The following is a 13,886-nucleotide window of genomic DNA, read 5'->3' as shown; positions in this document are numbered from 1 at the left end:
GCAGTATTTCTATAGATCTGAATCGACCTTTCACTGAGGCTACGACCTTTAGAAAGAAACACCCAGGCACCAGAGACCTTTTAGCTTAATGGTGTATTGTCCCTGAAATAGGTCAGCGTTCAGTTCATTACAGTAGGCTGCTGCTGTTGGGAGGCAGGGACGTGCTGGCCATTGGGAAAAGCGGAACAACTCCCGAACGGCCGGTTCATTCTCGGCCGGTCCAGGCCGGGCCATTAGGAAAAAATTAAACTGTTTGCACAAAAGTAAAAATTAAACTGTTTGCACAAAAGTAGTGAAAACAGCAGATCTACAAGCACACAACGCCTCGCATCGGCTGTTTTCACTAGTTTAAATCATTTTTTTAAATGATAAATACAAAACAAACGGTTTTGGACATACAAGGTTTCCACCCGATAGGCCTAACAACGAAATATAGGCCTAATTCATGTAATTGGCCCACTGGCTTGTCACTTGTCATGATCTGAAATGGCAAATCTTTGAGTAGCAGCAGCGCTATAGAGAGAGATCTCTCTCTATAGTGCGCAATGAGGGCCTCTCCAACTCTTTTTCCCGGGCTGAATCAGGGGCCCAGCACGTCCCTGTTGGGAGGTGTTTCCCATAGAGTTGATCTTTTTTTCCTGTGGCAGCTAGTGTGGAAACAAGTCAGATGAAACAAAAGAGAAAGTTCTTGAAGGTGGTGTGACAGATTCCTATTTTTCCCCACGCTGATTATTAAGCTACAGGGGAAGCTCTCAACATGCCCCACAACGCCCAACAACGTCAAATGGCAGGAAGTGTTTGATATGTGGAATGGAAAAGAAAAAACATTACCATTTTACGATTAATTGTCACTCAAATAATTGCGATTAACGATTTAATTGTGTGCATATGGCAGATATGACACATAATAACCTAAATATACAAAGAAATGAAGGACATATTTGAAAACTTAACTCTTTAAAAAGAACATTGATAGTGGAAATAGCCGATTTACAAGCGCACAACGCTTGTAGATCTGCTATTTCCACTATTATTTTTAAATTCCGATTTTGTGACAGCCCCACCTCTCGTCTTAATACAAATATACAGGGATCAATATACTTTTGTCACATTCATGGACGTATTGTCTTTTATATACGTGTTTCCCTTAGTAATGACCTTGAGCCTTTAACAACTTTGAAGCTGGCGTCCCTATTTTGGGCATGTCATTAGAGGTGGAAATTTTGCTTGTAGATTGGGCACTTTATCTAGTATGAATTATGGTGGTTTAAAAAAAACACAAAACATTGTTAATGTTGTTTTTCTTTGTAGGGACAGCAGCACTGATGTGGGGCATCTAGACAGTAACTTAGGCTATGATAATTATACACATGGTTTTGACATGATTATAGACCAAACAAACGCAAGAAAAAGGTACACCCAGCATTTCTCCACGAGGTTGGACGAAAACAATAATTATAGCAGAAGAGTGAGATTGTCCGAGATTTTGCTTCAAAGGACAGATGTCCTCAATGGTGATGTAGACGATGGTCTGAACTGAACTTGAGATCATGCTACAGCCCATGTTTTGGGGCTTTTATGCCATTATTCATAGGACAGTAGACTGACAGGAAATGGGGAGAGAGATGGGGATTGGGGAGTGACACGCAGCAAAGGTCGGGATCGGGACTCGAACCCACGACATGCTGTCAGGCATCAGAGCCTATGTGGTATGTGCCTGGACCCCATAATGGCGATTGTGACCCTCCAGTAATTGTGCATGTTCTACATCTAAAATAATTCAATCACATTGTAATGATGTTTTTTGAGCGGTGGTAAACCGCTCCATAGAGTGGCATGGGTGTGTGTCTGTAGCCTTTTTCCTCAGCGTTTTGCCATAGCAAAACGTGTGTGTGTAGCATAGCCTGTACATCCTAGACTCAAATCCTAGTCTGAAGACGTTATGCAAGCACGACCACCGCTCACTTCACATTGGGTGTGATTTTTACTTTCTGGCCTGTAAAGACATGACTGTACTGTGTGATATTTTGTTGTTTGAGATTTTCATTTGTCTTCTTGAGGATGTCACACTGTCTCACTTTCTCACTCCCGATAATAATCCTTTTACAGGTCTGTTCATAGTTTTTGGGATTATGTCTAAGATCTAAGAAGTGTTAAGATGAAAGTGTTGACGTGTTGTGATGTTAGTGGAGTGGCTCAGTAACCTTCACACTTAACTCAATCTTAACACCACTACCTGCCTAAATTTAGATTCCAGACATTTTTTAGGTCTGGTCATGTTCCAGGCAGAAACACACAGGCAGAAGGAATGTTTATTCAAAGGAATGAATTCATTCCTCAAGGTTTTCTTCACAGGGACGTCATACGCATAGATTGGATAAAAAGAAGGAATCTGTTGACGTTTTTTTACAGAACTATTTTTTAACCAGTAAGACACCTAAGGGCGACCTCACTCTGTGAGGTTGCGCCATTTCTTGGCCATCTCTGACATCATACATACAATACCTTTTATGCCCATATATGGAGGTCCCTGTCTGTAGAACTAGCCACACATATATGGGCTGTCTTGGCCATCTGTCTTCTGTTAGTGTGGTATGTGGCCGATGTGGCCTCCATGGGCATTCCCATATGAAGTCATGTTAGATATGGGATAAATATTGATGACATCAGGGATCTCCATATGGTTATAAAGGGGATTCTAGGGAATACCCATATATGGACTTTTACATATATGGAGATCCAGGTGATGGTAGTCAGCTCAACATATGAGTCTGAGTCACAGTGATGTGGCACAGATATGAGGGATCTCCATATATGGGCATAAAAGGGATTTGGTTCCCCTGGCATCACAGGTAATGGGGGTCCTAAAAATCACTGCTGTAACCTGCCCAAACGGTTCAGGAATCCTCCAGTACTAATAGAACACAGATGCAGGTTTGGTGGCCGCTTCCATAACAGTAGACGACGTCGTACAAGTGATTAACTTTGCTTTGAACGAGAACACCAGAGAGGACGAAGTAGCTATTTTACCATTTTTAAAGTTCTGGATGAATTCCCTGGTGACTGACAAACAGTTAAAGCAGTTGGTAGCAGTTTAAGTACTTATAAAAAAAGAGTTGTGGACATTTTCCACTGTAGTGCAAATGGACTTGGGTCCCACAAGGGGGTTGGTTTTACGAGCCGTGTGTGTGTGTGTGTGTGTGTGTGTGTGTGTGTGTGTGTGTGTGTGTGTGTGTGTGTGTGTGTGTGTGTGTGTGTGTGTGTGTGTGTGTGTGTGTGTGTGTGTGTGTGTGTGTGTGTGTGTGTGTGTGTGTGTGTGTGTGCGCGCCCACACATGTGTGCGTGCACACGTGTGCATTACCAGTACGATACATTATTTATTTTTCTAAAGTGTGCGTGTGCACATGTGTATGCATGTCCGCATGCATCTGTGTGTGAGGGTTTTACTAGGGTGTCTCCTGGGTCTTTACAGCTAACAAAGAGCTAATTGGGCTGATTACAGTTCACTTCAGGGCACCATTTAAAGATGCTCTGCGTGTGATTTGAACCATTTAAAAAATAGATGTATTGTTTTGCGACTGTAGGTCGCATTTAGTATGAAAAGCTGCAGATGTCAGTCACACCTCATGTCATGCTCCATATACATGGCCAAGACATCTCCATATATGGAGCTGGCCAATACTGTACCTCTACATCTGACCTCACGGACCATGTCATGTCATCTCCATATATGGAGCTGGCTAATACGGTACCTCTACATCTGACCTTACGGACCTCAGATATGCATATAGCTGACCTGTTCTGACAGGCCACCTGGGAAATAAGGGTCCCAAGTTCGAGGTGTCCCTGAGCAAAGCACTTACAGCCTAAAGTCTGACCACTTGGGCAGCCATCAACTGGGTGAAGCTTGAATAGATCGCTGGTTCCCAAACAATGGGTCGGGGACACATTCTTATGGGTCTCTTTACTTTTTGTTTCCTACAATTTGTCCTAATTTCTCACATGGTCCTCTTCTAGCGCCACCATGAGGCCGATTCTTGCAAAACACATTTTTGGACACTGCTCCTACAGATTTTGGCCTAAAATCACACAAAGCGGTACACAGTATCTCTAAAGTCATGTCATCAACATGGATCTGTCCCATTTCCCATATTCCCTCCTGATTGGCTACCATTGCCTTCTAAAGATTGTGTATGCGACCTGACGGACACTTATCTCCCAAATAGGGAGTCTTACTGATTATTATTTCAAAACATTTTCAATAAACATTCCCAAAAAAAGCAACATTCTTCATGAATTAAAAACTAAATTATATGTTTTTATTCTGTAATTTCATGAAGAAATCAAAGAAAAATCTAAGAAATTCCATAAATTAGAACACAAATGTTTAATAGCCGATCTACAAGATCACAACGCGGCGCAAAGATCGGCTGTTTTCACTTAGTTTGGGTCCCGGGCAAATGTCTAATTTTTCTCTTTTGGCTCTCGAGCTAAAAAGTTTGGGAATCACTGGAATAGATCACTGGTTCCCAAACAGTGGGTCGGGACCCAATGTGTGGGTCACGGACACATTTTTATGGTTCACGATTGCATTAAAAATATAGATATGCCGATCTACAAACTCGCTAATCTCTTTTTTGAGTCTCGAGCTGAGAAGTTTGGGAACCATTAAAAAGTTTCAAGAAAAGACAGCTTTATTACTTCTGACTTACAATTGTTATTTTTGTTCTCTCTCTCTCTCTCTCTCCATCGCAGGAAAGAAGAAATCAAAGTTTCAGACCTTTAAAAAGTTCTTTGCCAGGAAGAAGAGAAAAGAGGCGTCGGTTTCGGGGGTGGAGGGGGGACTTAAAGCCAGCCAGTCAAGTGACAATGTCAACAATGAACCGGAGAACAGCACGCTCACGCGATCAGAGAAGGACAACGGATCTGGGTAAAATGTCTCTCTCTCTCTTCCAAACACCAACAATTTCATGCAAGAAATCACCTCTGCTCTAAGTTGAACAGAGTTCAAAACAAGTTCAAACTCATGCACGGTATGCATATTACATATCTCTGCTGTCGGGCCGAAACCTAACTCCAAAATGTTCATTTTCGGGAAAATGAGCTCAAGTGGAGTTAGGAGGTTTTGAGCGAAGGGCTTTTTACTACTTTTCATTGGTTCAATATTATTTTAACCAACACACAGACGTAAAGGGTGTTTAATAGCACATATTTATGAAAAAAAAGAGAGGGCCAATCGTGTGGAGTTAGCTGGTTTGGCAGAAAGTGTGCAGTTAGGAGGTTTTGTCCCAAGCACTTTTTACTACTTTCCATTGGTTCAATATTATTTTAACCAAACACTCAGATGTAAAGGGTGTTCAATAGCCTTGATTTATGCCAAAAGAATCCAAAACCTCAAAAATGGTTTCAGATGTAAAAGGTGTTCAATAGCCCTGATTTATGCCAAAAAAAAAAAAAAAACTCAAAAATGGAGTTAGGTTTTGAACAGACAGTGACGATTATACATCCTTAAATGCAATATCGGTCCCAATTTAACAGACATGATCCAAATCTTATATGAGTATAGCTCTGGAACACGATATATTGTTTCAACAATTCCATTAATAGTACGTAATAACATTCAAATTCAAATTGACTCGTGAATCCAATAACTAGAGCATCAGTGAAGATCAACATACAACATTAAATAATATAATACAACAGAATCACATTATCATATTATCGTATAGAACGGGGACGGTTTAAGCCAGGCTTAAAGTGGTTAAAGAGCCTTGCTTTGAAACACACTCGTGATGACATGCCAGTGGAGCTTCCTCACTTCCTGTGTTTATTTCTTTTCGTTGGGAAATGTCACTCCTCATGGAGGGTCTCGGTTTCCTGTTCATTGTAGTGTGATAAAATGCCATTTCCTGCCGTGACTACTCTTCGCTTTTACTGGCTGTCACAATTTATTGTATATGAATGCAGAATAACATTTATTACCATTTCATGGTATATGCAGTGCCGGTAAATGCAAAAAAATAAAGGAAAAAAAATAACCTTCACACTCAGTAAGAGACTTCTCAGAGGCGTCAATTGGGTATGGCAAGCTATGGCAGCTGCCATACCTTGGCTACAGGGGAAAATTATCAAATGTATTTCTTAAAATAAGAAATAAAAGCATGCCTGGGCGCGCGTGCAAGACACCAGTCATGTTGCCATACCTCAGCTTTTTCTGAACTGACGCCACTGAGTCTTCTTTATTTCAATTGCAACGTTTTGGAACAAGAGCTTCTTCAGGCATACCGACATGATACAAGCAGTCTTTTTAAACAGACCTTTTATTGAGCTAATTAACTGTGATCATTGCCACAAGGTATTACCTAGAATACATACCCCATTCTCACTATGTGTTGGCTGGTCGCTGTTGACCCACTTTTCTGTATAAAAAGGCTGCTTGTGTCATTTGTCAGTACGCCTGAAGAAGGCCTTGTACCGAAAAGGTTGCAACTGAAACAAACAAGTCTCTTTGTTGACAAAGTGTCTTCAGTTCAGTGTGCAGGTGCTTTTTTATCTCCGCTGGGCCAGAACAGCCGCCAAGGCGAAGATAATATTCTTGCCCCTGTCCGTCACGCAACATCCAATCATTCCCAAATTGGAATCGCGTGTTGAGGGACCTCTAATAGAGCACAGGAGGACGGTAGCGCGCGCACATCCGTGGCCCAGGTGCGAGACAAGCAAAAGTATAATAAAAATCAAACCTCGGTTCGAAGTGAAGCGGTGAACTTTTATTCTATGTGTTCTAGAGCTTAAGAATTCTGAATTCTGAATTCTGAATGATTTTATCTGGAGGGCCGAATTGTCATGTGAAGCTTGACCAATCCTCAAAGTATGGTCTCATTGGACATTTTTAATCATCCAATCATCAGACCGGGACGGACACTACACACATATTCTGGACGTACGGGACAGATAAAACCTGTTCATTCTGGACTGAAATGACCATATATGGACATGGGGGACACACATGGGACACACATTTACGGACAGATAAAACCTGTTCATTCTGGACTGACATGACCATATATGAACATGGGGGACACACATTTACGGACAGATAAAACCTGTTCATTCTGGACTGAAATGACCATATATGGACATTGGGGACACACAAAGCCACTCCTTGGAAGCTTCAAAAAAGCTCTGCTGTGTTTTACTGCGTCCAGGGACGTGCTGAGAATGTTAGAGAGGCAGGGCCTGACATTTCTAAAAGGACCTTTTGGTGAAAATATTGAAAATAGCAGACCTCCAGTAGGGGTGGGCGATATGGTGATAATTATCGTTGAGACGATACAATGTGTCCACGATATGCCTTTTCAAAGGTATCGTATTTATCGTGATGCAATTCACCCTTTGTCAAGTCCCGCCCATTGTCCTGCTGCCCCTCTCCACACCCATTGGTTGCTGTGTCTTGGAGGGACATTCAGTGGGACATTCCATCCACTGCCATGTTAATTCAGTTGCTTCATATTGTTATTCTGTGTGCTCAATTCTAATTTCAAACTTTGTTTCAGTCAATTGGAGCTGCTCAGTGGCAGCATAGTGAATCAGCATGCTTTTAACTCATACAGTGCCTATCCCGGACTAGTTCGGGATATTCGGGATCAAAAACAATTTTTTATTTGCTATTTTACTTACCCCGAGCTGCTTGGAGCAACGTGGGTGGTCCCGGCTCGCTAGCCGCTAGCCAGCAAGCCATTCTACTCTGTCCGACGATATATTCCATTGAAAATGGTTTAAAATAAAGTTTAGACCCCCCCAATGTTCACCCAATGTCCAGGGTGCCTATCCCGAACTAGTCCGGGATATTTAATGAAATTAATAAAAATGATAAGAGGCCTTCTGAAGCCTGGCCTGATTTTTGTAGCTACTAGCCGAAAGCTAGCAACGTCCCGGTCGGACGTTATTTGCGAACGCAATCGCCAATCTCCGCCTAATCCAATGAAAGACCACATCTTTAAAGGCTTATATCTCTGGATTGTGTCATAGGGAAGCGGCGCAAGGTTTATTTACGGCGAAATCGCCCAAAAATGATCTTTTAGATGACAAAATGGGAATAGCCATTCTGTTAGCATCTTCATCCGGGACATTTCCATGCCGTGCATGAACGTGAGCACGTCAGGTCCTGGAAGGTGAAGTCCTGGAAGCTAAAGCGCTCGCCTATGAGAGATGCGCTGGCATTCTTTGGCCCCTAGAGGGCGCTGGCACTCAATGAGTTAAATGTTTTTATTTCTCAAAAAATTATGTTTTAGCTAATTTAACATAAAAAAGGCGGAACCAGGGCGGGACAAGGCAGATAGAGCCTGCTGGTTGGTCAGTCAGGGACCAACCAGGAGCCTAACAAAGGGTGAATTGAGGGAGCCTTGTAAATACAGTCATTCATTGCAGAATTCAATTTAAACCTGCATTTTGGTCAAAATCATCAGTTCTCAAACCTTAAAATGTCAAGGTCTCCACTTAACTCTGACAGTATACAAATGAAAGATTTGGTTTCATTTGTATACTGTCAGATTTAGATACTTTGACCTCCAAAAAAGAACCCAGAGAGTCTAGTTTTTGTCAAGTAACTTAAAAAACCAACGTGAAAATAATTGTGATAAAATGGTGTATCGTGATACAGCTTGGGAAAATATTGTGATATTGTATTTTTCCATATTGCCCAACCCTACCTCCAAGCTCACAACACGTCGCAACTTCTTCCCATAGAGATTTACAAAAAAGATGATATCAATTAGTTTAAGCCTAGAATCAAGCCATCCAGGATCCTCGTGAATCATGACCATAAAACCTTTGATTCTGTGGGAAAAAAGCCCTATATATCGTCGTTGTCGGGCAGAAACCTCGTATCTCCAAGTTTCAAATGTGTACGTTCTTTCGCAAAGCAAAGCCCTGCTTCATCATACAAGGCGGTCGCAAAAAAGTAGTGAAAACAGCAGATCTACAAGTACACAACGCCTCGCGGTGCGAGGCGTTGTGTGCTTGTAGATCGGCTGTTTTCAGTAGTTTAAATCATTTTTAAAATGATAAATGCAAAACAAACGGTTTTGGACATAGAGGGTTTTCACCCGACAACGACGATGTATAGGATCTTACACAACAAAGGTCATGAGCTGGATTTGGTGTGTGTGTGTGTGTGTGTGTGTGTGTGTGTGTGTGTGTGTGTGCGTGTGCGTGCGTGCGCGTGCGCCACCGGGACATTCCCCATATCCTGATGTTTGTTTTGTTTAGAAGCTGCTGTGAAACGTCATTCTGTGTTCTCCAGTCTCTAACTTCTTCCTCCTCTCTCCAAAAGGTCAAAGGTCAGTCTTGGCAGCAAGGCCTTGTCACATGACTCCATCTTCGTCTCTGATTCGTCCGAGGCCCACGAGGCTTTGGGGGCATCCCAGGACAGCATCCCTGGCAAGGTCAAGTCACTGCAGGTACACACGCACGCACACACGCACGCACGCACACACGCACGCACGCACGCACGCACGCACGCACGCACGCACGCACGCACGCACGCACGCACGCACGCACGCACGCACACACACACACACACACACACACACACACATCCACACACAATGTAAAATCTGTAATGGGCTCAAATCAAAGGACATTACATCAAGACAATTTAATAAGTCATGCAGGCTGATCTTGAAATGGAGAGATGCATGCAGAGGATGGAAATAGACAGACATGCAAGCATGTATACACAGAGGCTAACATAAGCTCTGCTTTGTGAGTTCTATCTTGAAAAAGCTCTGTATTGTTTTTTCTTGTTGTATTATCATCTCCATGTGGCTGTCTGCTTAAGTGTCATCTGAAAACAGTTAACATGGAACTAGGGCATTCACGAATAGTGATTTTTAGTATTCAAATTATTCGACCTCAAAGTATTCGAATAGTCGAATATTCTACAGGACTGGCCAAACTGTCAAATATTTAATAAGCAAGAGGCGAACATTGTGAAAATAGCCGACCAACGCCTCGCAACGCGAGCCGCTGTGAGCATGTAGATCTGCTATTTTCACAATATTTATCTGCGGAACTGAGTCACATTAAAGGTAAAACCTACAATCCCAAGTGCTTGCCAGGGTCCCCAGTTCAAATATGTTTATTTTGGGGGTCAGAGTCCACGAGCGAGTCTCACGTGAGCTCAAGAGCTCTGTTTGGAGGGGGCTGGGACCGGAGCAGCCTACCACGTGCCCCAAGCATACAACCCTGATTGGCCCATTCAAAGCGCCCGCTCTTCAGGCGCGCAGGAAATAAAATAAAATATGTGCAGCTTCAGTCCACACTACACACCACCCACCAGCAGGGGGTGGTGATGTGCGGACTGAAGTGTCAGGCTACCTTAAAGCACCACCCACATGCATAGGACAGTGACTGAATGGCTCCGGGCGGGGCTTGTAAAGGCAACAAGCGCCCTCTATTCTCCAGGCACCACTCGGCTGTTTAGCTTAGGTTGCTATGCTAGCGTTTTGTTCACCCACATAGCAGCTAAATCTGGATGAAAATAAACATGTGTATGGATCGAATATGGTTCTTAACTTCTTAACATGAGACTGATCTAACACAAGTGTTGTTTCCTTATTTTTTTGGCAAAAAGAATGACGTGACTTTGTAAACACACACTGGCTTCTGTAAGTTCCATTCCTGGATGTGACTGGTAAACGCAAGGAAATGTCTCTTCCTGGTGGCGGAGAAATGTACTTTTTTCTTTAAATAATGCAATGCTATGATTTTCATGTTGCAATATTTGTGACCGTTTTAGAAAAGCAATAAGCCACGCGAGGCTTGTGGTTACCGGGGTAGTATACACCGGCTGAGAGGGTCGGAAACACTCGGCTGTGCCTCGTGTTTCCCAACGCCTCTCAGCCGGTGTATACTCCCCCGGTAGCCACTCGCCTCTTGTGGCTTATTGCTTTATTATGACTTCCTATGTAGCCAAGCTTTATAAACTATATTTTTTTTTAAAGAGAAAACAATAAAAAAATAAAAATAACTGAATGTTCGACTTTGGTTAACAACGTCGAATAGTGACTTTGATATTTGAATATTCGAATATTTGGTGAATGCCCTAATACACACCTACATCTCACTGCTGATCTGATATGACCATATAGGGAGATCTCTGTATCTGTCAGTCCCTTTTATGCCCATATATGTACGTAGGTTCCTGATGTCATCAGTATACGCCCATATCATGTATAGACATGGTGATATACTCATATATGGAGCTGACTAGGGCTGTCACAATTATTACATAATCGTCTAATAGCAATTATTTGACATAATCGCAATTATTTGACATAGTCGCAATTGAGAACAATGTTTATATATAGCTCTCAACTCTTGTAGATTGGCTATTTCCACTGTCGATGTTCTTTTTTAAAGTGTAAAGTTGTCAAATATGTCCTTCATTTCTTTGAATATTTAGGTTATGTGTCATATCTGCCGTGTGCAACTTCAAAGCCTAAAAGCCAAACAGAAATGTAATTGTCAATGACAAAAACACAATTAAATCGTTAATCGCCATTATTTGAGTGACAATTAATCGTCATGTAAAATGACATCATCGTGACTGACAGCCCTAGAGCTGACTGATTTGTTTTCACGGGTGATGTCATGACCACACGATGAAGGTTATACAACACACTCCATATTTGGGCGTAGCTGCATTGGGAACTCCTTATGTGGTTATGGCTGTGTCAGAGTGACGTCAGAGGTCCGCCCATTTTAATATAGGATGTGCTCCTCAGACACAGAGCTCCAGTAACATGTCTATCATTAAAAACAGCAATAAGTAACCTCTACTCTGCATGGCCAGTGTCAGTCCTGTGCTCTGGCTAATGAAAAGCACCGTTGTCCTGTGTTTGTTCTGCGCCTGTGCTGGTTAAAGGAGTCCTTGAGAGACTGTTACAGGGCAGCACATAGCAGATGGCAGATAACACCTTCATTATTTTGAGTTTCAGTGATACCGTCCATACACACACGCGCACACACACACGCATACATATCAAGCCCAAAGTAAGCCATTTGTCTGCTTTACTGTTAGTCATTGACACTTAGTTACAGTGGTGTAAAGTAACTAAGTACATTTTTTAAAGTACTGTACTTAAAGGGGAAGACCACCCATTTTCAATATTGAAATATGTCATTAATATACCTTAGAGGAGTTGTGTGGAAATAGAAAAAAATTTCCCCCCCTTCTGTGTTGCCTAAAACTGGAGGATTGATGTTGGGGTTTGTATTGTAAAGTACAACTTGATGACATCACACATTGTACTTTACAATACAAACCCCCAAATCAATCCTCCAGTTCTAGGCAACACAGAAGGGGGGGAACTTTTTTTCTATTTCCACACAACTCCTCTAAGGTATATTAATGACATATTTCAATATTGAAAATGGGTGGTCTTCCCCTTTAAGTACAATATTTTTTAGGTATTTGTACTTTACTTGAGTATTTACAATTTCCAGTACTTTTGCCTCTACTCCATTACATCTCAGAGACAAATGTTGCACTTTTTTTTTTACACTACATTTATTTGAAAACTTTAGTTACCACGTGTAGATTTTGATTATTATCACAGAACATACAGTAACCACTTCAGCCCTGTATACAATCTACAAGCTCACAATGCGTCGGGATGCAACGCGTTGTGAGCTTGTAGATCTGCTATTTTCAAAAGATCTTTTACACTTTAAACATTTGAAAACTTGTGAAATTGGACATTCTTTCTACTTTTGGTACTTTAAGTACATTTTGATACCAATACTTTTGTACTTTTACTCAAGAATATTTTGAATTCCGTAGTAGTAAAACATTTGAGTACTTTTCCCGCCACTGCTTAGCTGAGTGGTTGAACAGGACACATGTAGACATTCTCACAATCACTCTCTTTCCCAACAGCTGATTTCATACGACCGTTCCACAAATCATACGTGAACCCTGTCATATTGTCATAAGATGCCTTCTGTGCTTAGATCTACTGGTTTCTACGTGAGATCGATAAATGAGGGACACTTGCTGTTTACGGCAAGTGTCCCTCGACACATAGAAGGGGGCTTGAGCCCCTGCCCTTTTACTTGTCTGTAAAAAGTGCCCTCTCCAGACCATGCATGCAGTTTTTATTATGGTGAAAGAAATGCAAATGCCCTCTTTCCATGCCATACCTGAAGGCAGCATTCAAGAGAATTGCCTTGTCCAATCTCTTCTGAACTTAAATGCAGCATCTTATGTTGAAAGAATTGCCCTCTCTGTGTAGAAATCCATGCCGTTACGCCTCATCTTCACTATTGACTTGATTATGCTTAGTTCAGTGTGGTATCAAGTACTGAAAATAGCCGACCTCCAAGCTCACAACGCGTCGTGCTGCGATGCGTTGTGAGCTTGGAGGTCTGCTTTTTTCAATATTTCCACCAAAAGGCCCTTTTAGAAATGTCTGCCCCTGCCTCTCTAACATTCTCTGCACGTCCCCGGTTCACCGTGCAGAAGCAGTTGAAGCAGGCCATCCGCCTGGGCTCACCACCGTCTCTGATGTGTGTCAAGAAGACGGAGGACCCCTCAAGCATGTCTGAAGACGACGGTCTGCCCTGCAGCCCACCTGAATACTCAACATTACACACTGTACTGGTAAGAATGTACTGCAGCCCCCCTGAATACTCAACATTACACACTGTACTGGTAAGAATGTACTGCAGCCCACCTGAATACTCAACATTACACACTGTACTGGTAAGAATGTACTGCAGCCCCCCTGAATACTCAACATTACACACTGTACTGGTAAGAATGTACTGCAGCCCACCTGAATACTCAACATTACACACTGTACTGGTAAGAATGTACACGCTGC

The 13,886-nt window shown here is 42.2% G+C and overlaps 1 protein-coding gene across 9 annotated transcripts in view; it reads left to right on the top strand.

The window, feature by feature from the left end:
- Positions 1 to 13,886, top strand: part of LOC308301728 (uncharacterized protein) — a gene marked incomplete at its 5' end in the record, with an annotated part of 91,415 nt that overhangs the window by 52,324 nt on the left and 25,205 nt on the right. For all 9 annotated transcript variants that reach the window (XM_080745807.1, XM_080745809.1, XM_080745810.1 and 6 more), the window contains 3 exons: positions 4,756 to 4,930; positions 9,332 to 9,458; positions 13,523 to 13,663. In XM_080745807.1, the coding sequence (XP_080601933.1) occupies positions 4,756 to 4,930; positions 9,332 to 9,458; positions 13,523 to 13,663 (443 nt within the window). The remainder of the gene's footprint in view (positions 1 to 4,755; positions 4,931 to 9,331; positions 9,459 to 13,522; positions 13,664 to 13,886) is intronic.

The sequence above is a fragment of the Nannobrachium achirus genome, assembly GCF_963921795.1.
Source record: "Nannobrachium achirus genome assembly, chromosome: 17".
In the NCBI taxonomy this organism is placed as follows: domain Eukaryota; kingdom Metazoa; phylum Chordata; class Actinopteri; order Myctophiformes; family Myctophidae; genus Nannobrachium; species Nannobrachium achirus.
Note: the sequence above shows the minus strand (reverse complement) of the source record. Positions and strands in the feature narration are given on the sequence as shown.